Source organism: Pagrus pagrus (genome assembly GCF_965226575.1).
Source record: "Pagrus pagrus genome assembly, chromosome: 22".
NCBI classification, from domain to species: Eukaryota; Metazoa; Chordata; class Actinopteri; order Spariformes; family Sparidae; genus Pagrus; species Pagrus pagrus.
In genome coordinates this window covers 22711518-22730977 of record NC_140204.1, presented here as the reverse complement: position 1 = coordinate 22730977, position 19460 = coordinate 22711518, and the positions used below count along the sequence as shown (strand labels likewise).

The following is a 19460-nucleotide window of genomic DNA, read 5'->3' as shown; positions in this document are numbered from 1 at the left end:
TACCAGGATGTGGGACCTGGATGCTTGCTCGCTCTGTGCGTGTGTGTGTGTGTGTGTGTGCTCACTCTATGGCGTGGACACACACAGAGACAGTATAGTACAACGCCCCCTCGTTTCCTTTTCAAATCCGAACCCATGAAGAGGAGTGCATGAAAAATGAATGTTGCTATGAGCTAATGTGTCACAGCACAGTCTGACTGACTGACTGACTGACTGCTCATCAGGCCTGAACCTGTTTCCATCTCACTGTTTAGGGTAAACTGAAATTAGCACAGGTTCATTCATGAGGCTGACCAATAAATAAAAAAAAAAAATCAAATCACTCCCAATGCACAGAGATGATTTAACGCTTGCACTGACATATAGTCTTTTCCAGCTTGCAACAGTTGGACAAAGGTCCATTGATTTATTGGCTTTTTCTACATATGACCTCAATTGATGTGGGCTTTTGTTCAGAACCAGCAGGCGACAGTGTGGTTTGAACTGGACAATGATCAAATGTGTTTTATTAAAAGGCAAATGTGATGAAAGCATAGTAGCAGCAGTAGTGGTGGTAGACAGTAAAATCTCTTAATATATCTTATTTGAAATCTTAAAGAGGCTCTATGTAACTCCTGTGTTGTGCTGGGAGCTGGTTGTTAGTTCAAGTTAGCGGACTCCATTTCTAAAGTAAAGCTGCTGTCGCTCTCTGTCAGCGGAGCGGAGAGAGGCACTGCGAACGTACATAAAGTCACATCCTCTGGCCTGTCACAGATAATCTGACCTGAGTCCTTCACAAACAAATCCACAGTCCAGCAGCTTTAAACAGCTTCAACACATCGTCCACAGGCTTCCATAGGCAACCAAAAGAGACGTCACATTACAATCTGCTCACTTATGACCAATAAATGAGTGAATATGAACAAATTGTTACATAGAGCCCTTTAAAGATGCAATTTGTACATAAGAATTGGCCACACATCGCAGACCTTTATACTCCCAACAGTTAGGGGCAGCATATCACGAGAATTGCTTTTAACTGCTGCTAACTGCATTCTGTTTATACAGCCATGACTGCTGCTAATGTTAGCTCATTAGCATAGTTAGCCGTGCAGCTAGCCATAATACCAGGTGAGTCTTGGGGTTTACACCGCTAGCACAGGAGCTTTGGCCTGCAGGGAGAAAGAGGTCCAGGTCCAGGGCTAGCTGGTTAGCATGCTAACTTCAGCAGTTATCTCTGCAACACAACACAGAAGTCTTTAATGTCAAAAATGCTATTTCTTCGCATTCTGTTGATAGATTTGATAGATTTTTTTCCCCTATGTTTTCAAGTCAAATTCATTCATATTGAACGTTCAATCTATTTCAAGATGGGTGGACCAACATCCACAAAATAATATTTTAATTTATTAGAATTTAATTTGAGAGTGAACGGTCTACTTAGAGCTGAAACAGTTATGGGTTCACCCTGGACTATACAAACACAGGTACTGTCACCAAAAAATAAATACATTTCAATTCAAATATAAGTGAATTACAAAAAATAACAATAGGTCAGAGCATATTTGGGGTTTCCCTGCCTACCGTGATGGCAGACTGAATATTTTGGGACTTTTGGCCTTTAGTCAGACAGAACACGCCATTTCAATGTGTCAGCTTGGGCTTTATTGATGCATCAGCAAAGACTTACAGATCAGTCAGTAAATTCAGTTACAGTACGGCGGGTCACATCTAGTGTGGACCCACCGGCTTGTTCTCAACAGCACACGGATTTTATCTGACAGGATGAGTTGTTAGGATCCCCGGCACCAAACATCATGAGCTGGAGCTCATGGGGGTCTGATTCGCAATGGACCGCCTCGTGTTTTAACCGCTGCTGTGCCGAACCAAAGCGCCTCTATCAGCGCATGATTTTGTGAGAACAACAGCTTTAGTATTAGCAGCTTATCAGTATTAGCGCCTGCTGCTCCGTTTGCCCCCCGCCCCCCGGGGTGGGTGTGCATTGTCGACGCTGCTACTGTCTCTTTAAATTTACCCAGGAGCCCCTTAAGGAGCCCCAGGGGCCCCTAGTCCGGCTCCCCACCCTGAAGACAAGCAAGAGCCTTAAAATACATTACTGGAGGCCTGCGCTGAGGCGCTTCTACCCAGAGCAGGACGGAGCAGCGGGCTGTGGTCGGCGGAGGGATTCATGATTGTGATTCTGTGAAAAGTTAACTTGGCTCCCGTGCGGGGCGCGTGGGGGGACATCGTAGAGCACGGGCTCCTCTGCGATGGGCTCGTTATAGAGCGCCTGCCAGATGCGTGTCGAGCGGTGCCGAGCGGTGTGGACATGTTACTGTTGTAACATGTTGTTGTTAGAGTGACATGTCCCGCTTCAACGCTACGATACAGTGAAGGAAGGAGGGACAGTAGCCACTATTAACACAGCAGCCGGGCCAGTGATGGAAGAGAAAGAAACGGGGGAAAGCGAGCCTGTGGACCTCCGGTGTGCCGAGCAGACTGAGCTGCTCTCATTAATAATAAGCGGGGAGGAGGAAGCGACGCCAGAGGAGAGTGACTTGGGAGGTAAAGGAAAAAACTCGTGTTATTATTCGTGGTGTTTCCCACCGCAATGTGGGTCTGCGTGTCTGTCAGAGTCACGGCCATTGTCAGGCAGCCAGTTAATCCGTGTCAGGGACAATGCCATGGAGCAGCATGGCCCCTCCGTCTCTGTGGCTCCTATAAACAAAGGCTCAACAGCACGCAGGCAGGCAGGCGGACCGAGACACACAGCTGCCACCTGGTGGACAGCGGCGGCACAGGCCGCCTCACACCTATGAATAAACAATAATAATATGGGTTATTGCAATAAATCACAATCAGTTTTTGAGAATATGTAGCAGGAGAATCCCTTCATGTAGGCCGTAAAACACAGAGCAGAACAGTATATAAAGAAGGTAGGTTCATAAAGAGGGATGGTGTTAGAAAAATAAAATGAGCCATCTATGAGCTCCAGCTGTCAGTCAAGAGCCAAACAATGACAGCTTAACAGATTACATTTTGAGAAAATCTTCCTTTGTCTATATGTATTTATATTATCTATTATATATGTAACATGTTACTCACATTCTTTGTATGCCACCTTCTCTGATGTATCATATTCTCATAATGTATTCCTTTATTCTAACAGGTAATTTAAATTAAGAGAGACCTATGTACAGCCTCTGCATGAGTGAAAGCAGATGACACCAGACACCATACGTGATCCACATTTAGTGAAACAGTATCAGCACATGAATATCACTGACCACTACTCAGTTTACGAGTCCAATAATCTCTTCAGTTTTCTTTGTTAAGATATGTACTGAACTATGTCACAGTGACTGTTTCTAAATGATCTCAGAATATTTTTGATATTCCTGCACTGGAAGTCTGTATGGGCCTAAATACAGGTTGCTCATATACTGTTTTGTAAAAATAGTTAATAATTTATTGATCATCCATGTAAAAACAAATAGTACTGGCATCCTATCAAGTGGATCAGCCAGACCCACATTAGATAAAGTCACTGTGATTACAACTTTGAACAAACACATGTAAAATGTTGGTTTACGACCATGTGTACATGTGCAGAGTCTTAAGAGGTGATTTTCACTGACAGCCTCATGTTACCTTACACTTACAATAATAATAATACTTCCAATCAAATTCAGAGAGATTTACTGTTTTATAGATTGAATAAAATGACTCCAATAACAAAAGATTAAGAGTAGGATTCCTTATCTCTAATAAGATACTTACATATGTGTTTAGGATTTTTAGTTGCAGTAAACATTCTTAAAGAGACAGCACAGCAGGACTGATCTGTTCTCTCTCCTGTCAGAAGAGGACAGTCTTGCCAATGGCCATGGTGAGGAGGAATCAGAGGCTGGCATGGTTACACCTGTCAGGTCTCCAGGCACCAGCTACTGGAGCATCACAGAGGGCCCGGACCACCCGCTTCTCCTCTCCCCAGCACCAGGGCCCTCCACACGTAAACCCAGAGTCCAGAGGGCCTCACGTCCGGGCCTAAGCCGGATCCCAGGGCGGGACCACCGCCGCTACTACCACGAGTATTGGCGCAGTGAGTACCTGATGGACTTTGACCCTCAGAGGCACGGGATGATCTGCATGGTGTGCGGCAGTTCACTAGCCACCCTGAAGCTCAGCACCATCAAGAGGCACATTCGACAGAAGCATCCCGACTCCCTGCTGTGGAGTGCTGCCGACAAGGAGGTCATCCGCTCGGGGTGGGAGAGCCACCTGAGTCTGGGTGGGGGTCAGAGGTCATACAGCTCAGCTGTAGGACCCCCACCTCAGGAGGAAGAGGAGCAGCTGGGCTCAGAGCAACATGCTGCCGGTGAGTTGGACTCTGCCAGGCATTTTCTAAATCTCACACTTGGTGGCAGTATGAGTTAATGTCTTGGCATGGTGGTGTGTGAGCAGAGGATGATGTAATGATTTAGTGATGATGTGTCAGGGATTGGAGAGGGAAGGGCTGCTCTGAGGTAGTTTATGTTGTACTGTATATTTTAAATGAAACAGAAATAGATTCATGTTAAGAATTTGACTGTAATAACACAGATCACTCAGGTTATGGCCACCCTTCTTCAAAGTTAAAACTTTTACCCCTTTTTTATGAAAGGCAAGTGAAGCAAATACTACAGCTTTTGAAATGACAAGAAAGAAGACAAAAACAGGTTGTTATTACACTGTGTTCATGTGCTGTTGGGGAATATCTGACATCTGAGATTTCCAACTGGGCTGTAAGCTTTGACAGGCTCTTTTGTTGTAAATTTAAATCCAGGAGACAAATTAAAACACTAAAGTGTATAATAATACGGGACGCAGCAGTTGTGACTGTACTGAGTGACTCCACATTAATCAAATCCACCCAAAAATTTAGACTTAAGCACTGGTGAAGTTTATGTACACTGTGCTTTGCTAAGCTAGGCTAACCATGTCCTGGCTCCAGCTCTATACCTAACACAAAAACATGACATTGGTATCAATCTTCTCATCTCAACAGAGGATGAATACGGCCACTGTAAATAAAGAAGTTCTGACTTGTTAGTCAGAATTTGAACTTTTTTCCTCAAACTTCATTAATTGAAACTCAATTCTGAAATAAAAGTCAGAACTTCAGTATTTCCCAAAATGTTAACTCGAAGTGGCAAAACATTATTTTTTTCCCACATTTACTTTCCATCCAATTGACCAGGACGCTGAATGTACACTGATCATTAGTGATGCTGAGGAGCAATGCTTTTAGGAGGAGGTCCCCATCTTTTTGTTTCAAATCCACACAAACAAGGTCACATGCACTAGCACGGGCAATGCAAAACACATTCCTGCTGGTGGTTTCATGCTATTCCACTGACTGAGAGAAGGTGGCTGAACAGCACAAAGACATAAGAAGAAGAAGAATTTTAAATATTTTTTTTAAAGAATGAGCCTCACAGATGTTTTATAAGAAAGGAAATGCACATGTTAGGCTCTTGTTCTGGTAAGTACCACTGTACATTACTTGTTTAAAAGAAAACTCCACAGGGAACATTTTGACCTGGGGAACGTACCTGAGCTGTAGACAGATGAGGTTGAGGGCACACTGTGTTGACTCTTAACTGCACACAACTTAGTTACTTATTTTTAGCTACGAAGCTTTCAAGACCAACACACAGTGGTGGCTGTGGTGCTTATTCTGACTCCAGTGACACTTCTTATTCTCCAACATTCGCTAACGGTTTATTTTCAGCAATCCACAAGCCTGCACTTGTCATCTAACACAGGACTGAAACCTAAATGGTTGAGGTGTAAGAGGTGTCTCAGTGCCTCTGTGATGAGCAGTGTTTGCAGAAAAAAGGTTGTGTGTTGGATTTCTAACAACAAGGGATGTGAAAAAACAAAGTTGTGTCATAGCCTAGTCGCTACTGTCATCATGTCTTGGATGTTCTCTGTGGATCTGCATGGGTCTCCTCCAGGCTCATTGCTTTCCTCCCACCCCTCCTGCCAGTAATGTTGAACAAGGTACCAGCTTGAGACCCGGAGTCAGTTTGACCTCATCCTACACACTTAAAATGCAGAGGATGGATTTTCCCACTGGGTTTAATAGAATATCACACAGGCTTGATATTCTTTTGTTTGGATGTATTGCTGTTGGAAGGTAGAAACAAACATCCATGGACATACGGTATTTCTGCTAAATAAGTCATTAATAAAAAAGTAAATGAACAAACAAACTAGAGAGCATCTTGTGATGGGATCTCAACAGACAACGGTTGTATACATGTCATAATACCCATCTTCAAACTCTGCGTCAAAATGAGTGTGGGCCAGGAGTGTTTGTCTTGTTTAGATGTGTTCCATCTACAAGCTCACAAAGAACTTTATAGTGTATCATTGTGTTGTGTCCTGTATACACTCTGGCCACTGGATAACCTTTTTTGAAGGATAATTTTAAGGCCTTTAGAAGTAGAATTTGAATTCGCTTTAGTATCACTAAAGACAGTCACCAACAGCAATGATTCTGAGGAAAACTCTTTTACATTGTGTTCGTTTTATATGTTCTAATCACAGCAGAGCCCCCGTACCCTGTGACACCCCAGGAGCAGCAACAACAACAACCACCTCTCAGTCTGTCTCCCCACTCTGAAGAGGGTGAAGCCCCCCAGCCCGAGCAGGAGGAGCAGGACCTCCCCGGGCCGTCAGCCCAGACCCTGGAGCGCTACCTGAACGACTCGCTGCACGCCTGGTTTCGCCAGGAGTTCCTGATGGAGTATGAGGCAGAGGCCGGCCGGCTGCTGTGTATGGTGTGCGGAGGAGAGCTGCCCTCGCTCCACCTGGACCACATCAAGAGCCATGTGCTGGACACCCACCCCAACTCCTTGGTTTACAGCTCCGAGGAGAAGCACTGCATCCTGCAGGCCTGGGCTCAGACTCATGGTGAGAACACAAAGGCACTCAACAACAACATGTAGATATATTTGATCCAAAATGACAAAGTATGGGACTGCTGGTGGATCTACATGTATAGAAGTAGGTCATTTATGTAGTATATAAGATGAAATGGAACTTTATTAGTTGATTTGTTAATTTATAAATGTTTGTGGCAGAGATCGTTGGAAATTAACAATAAAAATAAGATACACTTAGGAACATATTTAAACTACATTAAACCTTAAATAGAAAGGTAGTGTATGCAGTGACATTCAAAAGTCACAAAAGGTAGTATTATAAATGATATAAAAAATGATAATGATGATGATGCTTACTATAATAAGCAGGAGTACAAGTTAAATATTTATCTTATCGTATGCTCTTATCAGTCTAACATTTGAAATGTACTGACGTCACTGGCACAAATCCACCCGTCCACCACACACCCTTTTTTATCGCTGCTTATCTGGATCAGTGTTGCCATGGTAACAGGGTGAGCCGAGCAGCCTGGACGTCCCGTCACCCCCTTCAATCTTCCAACACTGCCTCCAGTCCACAGTCCATGTCTGCTCCTCAGTGTTCTCCACCAGCAGCCCAAGAGATCATTGATTTAATTAAATCTATAATTCAACAGCAGTTCTCAAGAATCCACAAGGACGGTTCCCAAACTTCATTGGAGCTGTGGATGTTCAATGTTAAAGAAGTAATCAAGGTTTTAAGGTTCATTTATTTGTCATTCAACAACACAGGACATCCAAATGTAAGCTGTAGTTTCTTTATACTACACAAGAAAAAATATTTTTCAAGGTGGAGTGTTGCTGATGAGTTGAGGAGTGTCACAGTCTGAGGAGTGAAGCTGCTCTGTAGTCTGGTGGTACAGCAGCAGATACTTCTGTATCTGTTGTCAGATGGCAGCAGGGTGAAGGGCTCTGCAGGGCTCTGTGCAGACATCTCACTTCACTGATGTCACTGATCTTTGTGTATCTTTGAATCTATTATATGTTGCATGATTCTCTGCCCTGAAACAGAAGAGCCGGACAACTCAATCAAACCAGAGCCCGACACCAAAGAAGGCGGGGTGGACCTCTTTGCTCAGGACGTGGAGGCCATCCAGATCAACTCTGACTTATACCCAGGAGATGATGGCACTTTAACTCAGGACACTTGTCTTATCGGTGAGGATGGAGGAGTTGGAGCTCCACAACAGGGACCCCAGCCCCTCCGCCAGCCCAGGAAGAGGCGGCTGCGTGGGGGCGACCCATGGAGGCTGCGCCTCGACTACCTGGTGGCCTATGGGCCTCAGGGCCGGGGCACGTTCTGCATGGTGTGTTCTCAGGTCCTGCACGAATCCAAGGTCAGCAGCTTCCGCCGCCACATCCAGGAATGTCACCCCGAGACCACCACCCTGAGCCGAGAAGAAAGGGAAGCCATGGCTGCTGCCTGGACCAAAGATTATTCAAGTGAAGGCACACAAATTCAAGATGGTGAGACGCTTTTTGCCACTGTTACTTTCTACTGTTCAACTGTAAATTCTCAAACTGTGTTCATTAATGTCAGCAGCAGATAGATAGAAGACTTTTTTACAACAGACATGTTCTCCAAGTTTATTTTGTACCCGATTTCTGAACTACTCCTTTTATTTGCTGTTAATGTAAACTCAACATTTCCTCTATGGTTATCTTTCTTGATATGTTCCACATCACTATTTCCATCAGCACAGGTATTATAGTATAAGTAATGATATTATAAGAACTGAAATTCCACCTTTTTGATTTGTTCATGCAGGCCTTGCACACGGACCCCGCTGAATTCAATTTTATTTGGGAATGTATTCAAGAATTTCCTGTCTGTAAAAATGGCAAAATTCCTTAAAAATATATAGCAGGTGTCCATGTCTGACCATTATAATTTGATTTGAGCAAATAGGATGAATCACCCTAAACAAGAAAGTCAAAGTAAGATGGCTTCAGGCAGTTAAACTCCAGCAGCACCCTCCTGATTAACTTACTGTTTTAGCAGAAATCAACCTGAGCGGAGCTGATGTCCTCAACACCACAGCAGAGACGAATGAGGACGCCTCCCCTGATCTCGGAACACCCAACAAAATGGCGAAGAAGGACGAGGGTGTAAACGGAGGGAAGGGTAAAGCGAAGGACGGCAGCGCTGCCGCCACGCCCTCTCGTCACGGCCATTACCCCGGGAAGGACCAGAGGAGGAACTACCAGGTGCGCTGGCGGATGGAGTACCTGATGGATTACGACTGCCGCAGACACGGCCTCATCTGCATGGTGTGTGGAGCCACTCTGGCCACGCTGAAAGTCAGCACCATCAAGAGACACATCCAGCAGGTACACCCCCACTCCTTTTACTACAGCTCAGAGGAGAAGCAGCAGGCCCTGCTGAGCTACAACCAGACCGCCCTGCATTTCATCCACTCTGATGACTGCTTCTCCTCCCAGGACCACGGACACACTGAGCTGGCTCCCACTCCAGCACACTTTGGCACTTAGAAAGGGCTTCCGTCCGTTGCTCCTCACATGGCCCCTGTTCAAAAGCAGCCCCCCGCCTTCTTTCTTAAAGGGAAAGTCCTGCATTTGTCAAACAGGGTCTTATTCTCTTAACCATGCCCTTTATCCATGCTCACTTTCTTTCTTGTCGGAGTCCAAATTTACCAAATGTGTCCGATGCAGGTGCTTAGTAAAATGTGACCACAACCAGTGCTCATAATGGACAAAAATAAGACCCATGTTTACAAATACTGGACTTTCCCCTTTAAATGTGGACCTGAGAGGACTCCTGTGGCATGTTGCAGGTAGCAACTGCCACAGAGGAAATGCCACAACCTAATAATGTCATTGCAGAAAAAATGAAAGTCCAGCCACTCACTTGAGACTAAGGCCTTATCTGCACAGGATCTGTGTTACTGAGGACCTTGTAAGATTTAGGAAATGACGCCAGTGAGTGCATGTGTGCACGGATGCACAAAATCTGTGTTTTATTTAGACTTACATTTGTATTTTTTATCAGGGCCAGATCAAATCAGCATTTGTGACAGTGAAATTTAGGAGCTATAGTGACTGGCTAGTGCTAGCATGTTCATGAACTAGCTAGCATGTTACCAGTTAATTCTACTAACTAGCCCCGCAAGTAGTAGTAACTTGTAACTTCAATCCATTTCACTGGAATGTCTGTGAACAGTTGAGTTTAACTGTGCTGAACAGTTCACCTGAAAAGGAAAATTCAGCTAAAAGCTCCTCCCCCCATGCTGATGGGAAATCGGGTGAAAGGTCAGTCCCCAAAATGTTTCTGGAGCTTCACATCAAAACCGGTTGAGCGCTACCTATAAACAGTTTAGCCTTCGCACTTTCCGCTCTGATCACTGATCAATGGGGCTTGAGACATTAAATCCCCCTCCATGAGTGTCTGGACATTTGTTTTTTAACTCGGTCTGTCATCATGGTACAGTATGTGCTGTGTAACTTTCAGGTCCAGGAGGGGCCCGGGGCTGGTTTGGTTGGGGTCAGAGTCTTACGCTCTCAGGAAGTTAGAAACAGAATCTTCGGCAAAGCCGAGGTGAATTAGTTTTACGATAATGTGTCTGAAGACAACACAGCACTTTGCCCCTAAAAATGTACTTAACCCCAGCTTTCCTTGTGTACAGCCAATTGAATGAGACTGTGTTTGATGTTTATTGCTGAAGACAATGAATGGCAGCGTGCAGTCAGTCAGTAGGATTTCTCTAGTCTATTTAATTCCTTGTTTACAGTGGAGGAGAAGGACGGCCTCCTCTCTCTCATCCATTCTAATGAGATATGTTATCTCTGTCAGTTGCATCGTTGCTCCACCCGCCTGCATCCTTTTCATCATCTACAACTCATTTCAGCTAAAACTGCACAAAAAAAGAATATGTAAATATATGAAAAAATAGAATTATTTTTCCTTTATACAAGCACTTTTATGCACCCTGATTTCTACAAAACGTGTTTGTAATTATGTCAAGTTTTTGTACTTCAGAAGATTTGAAGATTTCAACAATGATGTTCTTTAACAGCTGGAGACGGCTCAAAGGACTTTTGCTTTGAAAAGTTTGCTCCCAGCTTTGGTACTGTTTCCTTTTTCCTCTCATTGTACAAAGTGTATGCAACAAAAGAACTAAGAGCTGTCTGAGAAAGAAAAGTCGGTCATAACATGTCACTTCTTCACCTGGAAAATGTAACTCAGGGATTCTGTTTCCATCAACAACCATTTCATCAGTGATCTTTCAGGAACACGCAGGCTGTTGACATTTGAAGATACTGGGTACATTTGTCAGCTTCAGTTATATAGGTGATGCTATACATACAAATGTGAGTATTAGGGCCACTGTTAAACAAAAGAGATCGAAAAAAAATACGGATTCTGAGAATGAGTCAAATATTTTGAGAATGAAGTCATTATGTTCGGAGAATTAAAGTCTCATTTTGAGGAAAAAGCCATAATGTTTAAAAAAAGTTGATATTTCTGAAATATTTCTTTGAATATTTTTAATTTAAAGCAACAAAATTGAACTTCCTGGTGAAAAATAGTTGATTGGTTAGTCTCTTCCCCAACACTGGTGCTTCAGGTTGGCGTCCGACCCGAGCTGCCAGTCTCTCTCTCTCCTGAAATGACATTTTGTTGATTTAAATAAAGTCAGAATTAGAAAAACAAAAACTCTTTGATACTTTGAGAAAAAAGTTAAAATGTTTAAATAAAGTCAGTGTGTTTTAAAGTGTCATAGTATGACATGAAAAAGTCTTGAGTCTGGAGGATAAAGTGATAATTAGGAAAAACAAAAGTCTTGATTGTATAAGAAAGAAGATAGTCATGATATTCCACGATGAAGTTGTCATTTTATGAAATATGCAGGCTGTTGGACTATCAGGAAAACTAAAACATGCACATTATGATCTCTGCTTTCTCTCACAGTGTCCCTACTTTACTCTGTTGTACGTTGACAGAATTTGCTCAGCTGAAGCTTTTGCTACTAAACTAATGTACCGGTGAAGGACAGGTCTGCCCGAGCAGAGTCTCCCTGCTGCACTGAGACAGCAGAGCAACAGTGTCATATTTCCATTTCATTGGTCCACTCTCACTAAGAATAGGCCCCCACATCACTCTAGGAGAGTTCTGACACAGCACTTAATTATTTAAACTGAAGTAAGTTACAGTGAAATGAATGATAAGTCATTTGTTGAAATGACATTTGATGCATTTGCTTGTGTGTGTGTGTGTGTGTGTGTGTGTATGTGTATGTGTGTTTATACTGTGTATGTGTATGATGGTGTGGGGAGAGACATGTTTTTTCTTCACTCTCACCTCGCCCGCTCACCTTCCATCTGTACATGGCCAACATGTGACATATGCATCCTCTCCTCATTGATCTTTGAATAAATACTCAACACCCTGACACCATTTATTTAGTCTTTTGTGCTACATTAAGATACTCAAAACACTCAGCTCAACTCATGTTGTTGTTTGAAGCTCATATACTATATACTATACAGAATCTAAGGACTTTAAGCAGCGACGGTTGAGCAGATGTCTATGGTGTTTGAGAAAAACAAAGCTCCACACTGCACGTGCGGTTCTATCACCACACTTCCTGACGTTGTAGTCCAGCAGTCTACTACGGGAGAATGTAAGGTGGTTTTGCCGCACCCAGGACTACGTCCAAAGTAAGAGTTAGAAGGTTGATGTAGAAGTAGCCATTGTTGTTCGTTTTCCACAACCATGGCAACCCGTTGGAATATTTGGCGGACACCGTAGCTGTCCCTCTACCATCACTGCTTAAAGTCCTAAATGTTGGCAATGCACGTTTCTGCAAAACCACTGATGCGCTGAAACTTTACATTTCTTTATGTTGCAGCTTCATGTTTCTTTAGATTCAGCTTTCAAAAAGGGTTTGGAAAAGGTCATGTTTTGGCTTTTTTACAGTGGCACTAATTCTCTTCCATAGACACCTTTGAAGAAAGCGCTCCTGATCAGAGATAGACTGAAGAACACAGTGCCCTGTTCCTCATGCATGGTTTACCTAATCCAGTTTTAAGTGATTTTAGCCAGATTAAATTATGCTGGTAAATCGGATGCAGCCAACAAGGTAAGGTCCCAACAAGGTAACCTATTTGTTACTGTACAACCCAGGGTTGCACAACAAAATGAAAGGTTGTAGTTCCTTCATGCTACACAAACATAGGAAATATATAGTTATATAAAAAGATATATCATTATGTTATAATTATTATTATTGTTATCATTATGATATACTAGATTTACTTGAGTATTTAAATTTTATGCTACTTCATACTTCCCTGCTGCTACGTGTATTTCATAAACTTAGTTACTAGTTACTACTAGTTACTGCAGATTCAGATTACTCAGTGTTTATAGGCTGTAACTGGTGACATGTTACACATCAGATAGTGTTGTGGATTGGATATTGTGTGAGAGGATTAGCACATTTTAAATGAGTTCATTTTATCTGCAGTCTGAGAGAAAAATCACATACCAATAATCTGAAAATGCTGAATATGGGCTGGATGCTTGGTCAGGTACGATAATTGGTCTTTTTTTATATACATAACCATGTACACAGCCAGAAAATAATTCTGTAGCGCTTAATTATTTTTTTTAATTCAGTCTTGGGGATTCTAAATGGCAGAAACAACAAAGTGATGACACTTCTGTGGAACCATCTTCCTGTTTTGGTCCGGGAGGCGGACACCCTCTCTACCTTTAAGAGTAGACTTAAGACCTTCCTCTTCGATAGAGCTTATAGTTAGGGCTGGGCCTGTCCTGGACCAGCTCTTAGTTATGCTGCTATAGGCCTAGTCCGGGGGACAATGACACACTGAGCTTCTCTCTCCTCCCCTCTCCTCTCCTCTCCTCTCCATCTGTATACATTATGCCTGTATACATGCCCCATCTCTGCATGTCACTGACTTACTTCTTCCCCGGAGTCCTTGTGCTTTCTAGTCCTACAGGCTCCCTTGGATCCTGGCCGCGCCCGGGTCGTGGATCATGGATGCGCCCACTGCTATGGCCCTGCCTGATCATGGATGCGCCCACTGCTATGGCCCTGCCTGATCATGGATGCGCCCACTGCCATGACCCTGCCTGATCGTGGATGCGCCCACTGCTATGGCCCTGCCTGATCGTGGATGCGCCAACTGCTATGGCCCTGCCTGATCGTGGATGCACCTACTGCCATGACCCTGCCTAACACCCACCACTACTGTCGCTAATATTAGTCACATCTCTGTTACATACGTTCCACTACTATTATCGTACTGCATTGCTACATACCATCCTTGCCATTGATCACTACTACTGTTATCACTAGTAATCACATTTCCATGTGCATTTCATCATTATTGCTGTAATACCTCTTTGTGTACTTTCACTCCTGTCAACCATCGCTTATAATTGAATACATTGTGATCTCGTTGATCTGCTCTGTACATGCGACATCTATTGCACGTCTGTCCGTCCTGGGAGAGGGATCCCTCCTCTGTGGCTCTTCCTGAGGTTTCTTCCGCATTTTTTTTCCCTGTAAAAAGGGCTTTTTTTTTGGGGCAAGTTTTTCCTCACTCGAATCGAGGGTCGAAGGACAGAGGGTGTCGTCTCTGTACAGATTGTAAAGCCCTCTGAGGCAAACTGTGATTTGTGAATTTGGGCTATACAAATAAAATTTGATTTGATTTGATTTGAATATGGGTCTACAAATATCTTCATGTTTAGCAGTCAGTGAACTGAACTTTCACAGGCTTGTATTTCAGGATTCTTGCATTGACAGCAGATCTCTATCAAGTCTGGTTTCAAGTCGGCTGAAAAATCCAGACTTGTGTCATATCACCAACAATGGACTGAAGCATATATCTAACCACAGAACACTTCATCATCCAGTTACCCTCAACTGTATGTTCATCTCTAACATAGCTGCTGGCTTTCACCCTGACACTTCATTCAGCATTTACGACTTTGTGGCTTTGATTCTATTATGTAATACCACATAGGCTTTAAATGGGAAGTCAAGTCTGCATGTGACTATTAACACTTAATGGTTTTAGTATGCTGGCCAGGTCTAAAATTAGAAAGAGTAATCCTCTCTCCACCCAAACAGCAACAGACAGAAGCCTCTCAAGTCAAATCTTCTTATTTTAGATATTTCATCTGGAGTATTTTGTAATCGTCCGTCCTCCCACGCTGCAGACATGCTGGGAAATATAGGTTGTTTTTCTGAAGACCCTCATGTGCCCTCTACCCAGAGAGAAGAGAACAGATCCACCACAGTCCTTTGACGTGTTTTTATTAATTTCACTTTGACATCAGTACAGAGACCACATACTTTTTTTCAGTTTTCTTATTTTTTTTCCTGCAACATCTTTCCCAAAGCTTCAAAAAATTGGAACCAAAGTCATAGCTAATACAAAACAGAGCTGATGTTAGTGAACAATGTCTAGATACCAGTAAAGAGTCAAAAGCAAAACAAGACTCACCAGAGACAAAAAAAAAGTCAAACACACTCCTGCCACACACTCCCATACCGATGAAAACACAGGGACAAACAGGAAGAGGAGAAAAGCAACATGCTGTGAGGGAACAGGAGAAAACATGTGCTGAGGTTTATTCATATTATATATTACACTCTAAAGAAAGAAGCGGACTAGGATTCCGAGAAGAAGTCATCTATTTAGCCTTGGTAGCACACTAACACAGGTCACATGGCCTTTCCTCAACTAAAGTTTCACTTAAAGGTATTGTGCATATGGAGAGCATGTTTACAGCACAACATGTCTGGGCTGAGGTTCAGCTGGTTGAACGTTAAAGACTCAGTTCAACTAAAATACAAACAAATGTCTCAACCCCCAGGGGCAGGCAGGTTTGGTTCCACTTCACTCCTCCTGAATTCAGATAAATATTTTTACATTTGTAAAAATACATCTTGTTTTTCTTCCTCGTCCACAAGATCATGGATGTAGATGCTGTTTAGTTTGCACTGCTCACTGAACACTTTCCCTCGGAACTACTTTCTTTTGAAGAAATAATCCCTATTTTTGAAAATTGTTCTTCCAATTCTGTGAGCAGCACTCGTGACGGTCTGGCGCTGGGTTGGAGGAAGAAATCCCAAAACCCTGGCAGATAAAACCAGGGTTCCACATGTTGTCTTGTAATTTAGTTGAACTGATCCTTGAAATAAAATGAACTCATGTAAACCAAACATCTAATACAAACATGTTCCAGTAGCTTGTGTCAACTTCACTGTTGAAAATGATAACTTAGACTTTTAAAGATACAATATGCAACGTCTCACCATTCAAATAAATAAACTAGATCAATGATCAAATGATTTTGGCAGATCACAGATATATCAGTATCAGCATATATGTTGCACTATATGCAGTGATATTATTTTTGCTTTAGAGATTATAATACAGCATTTTTTCCTTGGGTAATTTTCTATTTTTTGTGTCAGCGCACTGATGTCATTTTAGACAAATTGTTAAATATCAGTTGGGCTCTCAAATAAACAGGATGTATAATAATGTCATCAGTGTCTGTATTCAGCCACCCCCCCACACCCCACCCCGCCCCACCCTCTGTCATCAGCATGAGTGCCAAGCGTCGGGGCCATAACCTGCCCAGCTGAGGGGCATCAGAACAGAAATGTTGCATATTCTGGCTTTAACAGTCTTAATGAGACACCATGTACGAGGGGCCAACCAAGACATCTGTGAGACGACACGCAGTGGAGGGCATGCATGGGGAGGAATGTTCCACCAGAGAAAACATTCAGCACACAGGCAGATATCTGAGTAGTTGTACTTTGAGTAATTACTGCATTGAGAGGCAATGAAAGGGTGATCTTCCACTGTTGGCCATTCAGTATTCAGGGGACATTCACTCCGTGCAAACTTAATTTAGGGGCACAATGAAATGAACAGCAACACTAACATACTTGTCATTTCATTTCCTTCTATATAATCATCCCTTTAAACAATATGGAGACGAAACAGTAGTACTAACATATGACTATGGTTTTTACGGAGTTCAAAAACACCATTAAACAATCACGAGTAATAACCATATTAAACAAAAAGTCAGGGTCAAGAATATGATACAGCCTATATAAAGGGTGAGAATCTGTTTCCAGCTTACACTATGACATGCACTTCATGGCAGTCAAAGAAAAAGAACACAGTGACAAACAGAGCTCATTAATATCCACTCCCAGAACTGCTTCCAGATTCCCCAGCTACACTCTTTACTCAAAAATGCACCCCTGAACTTTGTTACACCGTACCCCAATCTCTAAATGTTCTCACAGGTCAATGTTAGGGTTTCGTATGGAGTCTGAAATGTGCCAAAATAATGGTCATAGACTCAGCATAAAAATGTAACGAGTTGATACCATTTCACCTAAAAGAGAATTAGTTTGTGATTTTAAAATTCAATTAAATGTACTGAATCGGAAAGACAACATAAAGAAACAGAAAATGTTAAGATTTTTCATTTATCAATTAATCCAAATTAAATTATGTACAAATTTCATTATTTGCCTCCCTTCCCAAAAAAGGTTAACAGACACCCAGCCCACTCAAAAGCTTTTTCCTGGAATACTTAACTAAATCTGTATTCAAACCTTCAACCTTTTGTGGTCCATTTATTTTTGTGGCACACTCTGGACTCCATTTTTTTTATTTTAAACTAAACATCGCCCAGTACTTGATTTCCTTGAAACATAAACAGTGAGCTGGGAGGCCATTTTGAGATTTAAGGGTGTGAAAACACATCAGAAGGTGTTTCTCTTAATCTATCAAACAATCAGGAATTATTTCTCAGGAGGACTCCGAAAGACCTCCAGTTTAAAATTATGACACTTAACATAACTCTTACAATGCTGTTGTCAAGCTAGTAGGGAGTCAAAGCAGCCATCCTATGATTAATATCAATAATAGTAATAAGTAGTGATGAGAAGAATCAAAATTTACAAGTGAATGTGAGACCTCAACACTTTGTGGCTTGAACAGGTGCAACAAAAGGAGTTAGGACTGCTGTAAGTGAGGGAACTTCTTCGATATAAAAAGCGAGGCTAACATGTTCCATACAGCAGAGAGAGCCTGTACTTGTCTTAAGGTGTATTTACATACAGAAAACTGTTCAAAAAATGCATCTGATCAAAAAAGGGTGAACTAGACCAAATTATCACAGCTGGTTCAGCGTTCCAATCCTTTCACTTCGACCTGCTCGTGGCTTTAAAAAAATAAAAGTTCAGTGCATTGCAGAAACTTACATAAACAAGTGCCTGTATGGTGAATGGAAATAAACTCATTAACAGGCCACAGGCCACTCAGTAACAGCAAACCCACTACCAGCTTCTAAACATGAACTCATATCTATCCATACAACAGCTGCAGAGCAAGAGAGCAGGAGAAGACTAGCCACAACAACACCCAAAAGGCTGGTTTGATTCCTTTTTTATTTTGTTTTTAACTTTTTACTTTTAACTTTTCCAGCTTTAATCATCCGTTTATCTTGAAGGAAATGTGGTTTAAAGTACAGACATTTGCTTTTTTGTGACACAACAGCCATCATCCACCCCCTGCTCGCTGTACACGACCAAACCAGGTCATAGAATTCAGTCTAGTTCACTCGACCCTGCCTCCATTCCCCTGTGGCATGCCCACAGACAGTCGGGGTCCGCCGCGGCGTTACATCACTTCCTTACTAGCGACGTGCTTCCTGTCTGCACAGGCACAGTTCTTTTTAATGCTTGCAAGTTAAGCTGCGCAGTAGTTTTACATTGAATATCGAGTAGCTCAGATTTTCTACCTAGCAAGGTTCAGTGTAGTAGGGTGCTGATGGTTGATGGAGTAGGGAGGAGGAGTTAGACTGGGGGCGGGGGTTATCTGGAGAGGGGGAGGAGAAGGGAAGGGGTTTAAGATGGTGATGGACATGAGAATGATGGTGACATGAAGGATTCCTATTGGGTGGGTGATCATTCAGTTTTGCTGCGCTTCATAGCTCCGGGAAGTTTCTCTTGCAACCTAGGAGAGAAAACAAAAACAGGTTAAAAAAATGTGGCTCGGTGGATGAAAGCGACACTGCAACATGACCACGTAGAACACACTCCTTAGAGATCATCAGACTACACTTACTTGGCCATTGTGGTGTTGACTTGAGTACGTGCCAGGTCAATGTACTGATCAATCTGGGTCTGTGAGGAGAAAGGATGAGAGAGAAGGTGATCATCTGTCTGGGAAAACAAGTCCTCTCAATAGAGACAAGCCAGGCATCACTGTGAAATCCCACGATCATTTCTGAGAATTAGCTGAAGCTAAGGGCTAGCACTAAGAGCCATTTAGTCAATGTATAACTGAAGTAATTGTTGTTAACATTTACTGAAGTTCTGTTTCAATGGAAAGAAGAGTGGACAGTTTGGTGAGCTCAAATCAAATCTCTGCTGATATAGTTTGTTTGTCTCATCATGTGAACTCCAGCATGGTGGT

General features: G+C 42.6%; 2 protein-coding genes across 10 annotated transcripts in view; one reads left to right on the top strand and one right to left on the bottom strand.

The window, feature by feature from the left end:
* The first annotated feature begins 1596 nt into the window (after nucleotides 1-1596).
* On the top strand, nucleotides 1597-12363 carry zfta (zinc finger translocation associated). Of its 7 annotated transcripts, none has more exons than XM_084344813.1 (5): nucleotides 1597-2544; nucleotides 3845-4357; nucleotides 6577-6939; nucleotides 7962-8417; nucleotides 8953-12363. In XM_084344813.1, the coding sequence occupies exons 1-5, from the start codon at nucleotides 2421-2423 to the stop codon at nucleotides 9441-9443; spliced, it is 1947 nt and encodes a 648-aa protein (XP_084200939.1). In that variant the 5' UTR covers nucleotides 1597-2420; the 3' UTR covers nucleotides 9444-12363. The 7 variants fall into 7 exon arrangements, with proteins under 7 accessions (XP_084200939.1, XP_084200936.1, XP_084200940.1 ...); XM_084344810.1 differs by having other exon boundaries at nucleotides 6574-6939; nucleotides 8950-12363; XM_084344814.1 differs by having other exon boundaries at nucleotides 3842-4357; nucleotides 6652-6939; nucleotides 8950-12363.
* A 2879-nt stretch (nucleotides 12364-15242) lies between these two features.
* The window catches only part of rtn3 (reticulon 3), a 33584-nt gene continuing 29366 nt past the window's right edge, over nucleotides 15243-19460 (bottom strand). For all 3 annotated transcript variants that reach the window (XM_084343461.1, XM_084343462.1, XM_084343463.1), the window contains 2 exons: nucleotides 19110-19168; nucleotides 15243-18998 (listed from right to left, as the gene is read on the bottom strand). In XM_084343461.1, coding sequence (XP_084199587.1) covers nucleotides 18950-18998; nucleotides 19110-19168 — 108 coding nt within the window. In that variant the 3' untranslated portion in view covers nucleotides 15243-18949. The remainder of the gene's footprint in view (nucleotides 18999-19109; nucleotides 19169-19460) is intronic.

Coding starts and splice junctions, on each gene's coding strand:
- zfta (XM_084344808.1), top strand. CDS start 2,421: ATGGAAGAGAAAGAAACGGGGGAAAGCGAGCCTGTGGACCTCCGGTGT. Junction 4,358..6,573: donor CTCAGAGCAACATGCTGCCG/GTGAGTTGGACT, acceptor TTCTAATCACAG/CAGAGCCCCCGTACCCTGTG. Junction 8,418..8,949: donor AGGCACACAAATTCAAGATG/GTGAGACGCTTT, acceptor TTACTGTTTTAG/CAGAAATCAACCTGAGCGGA.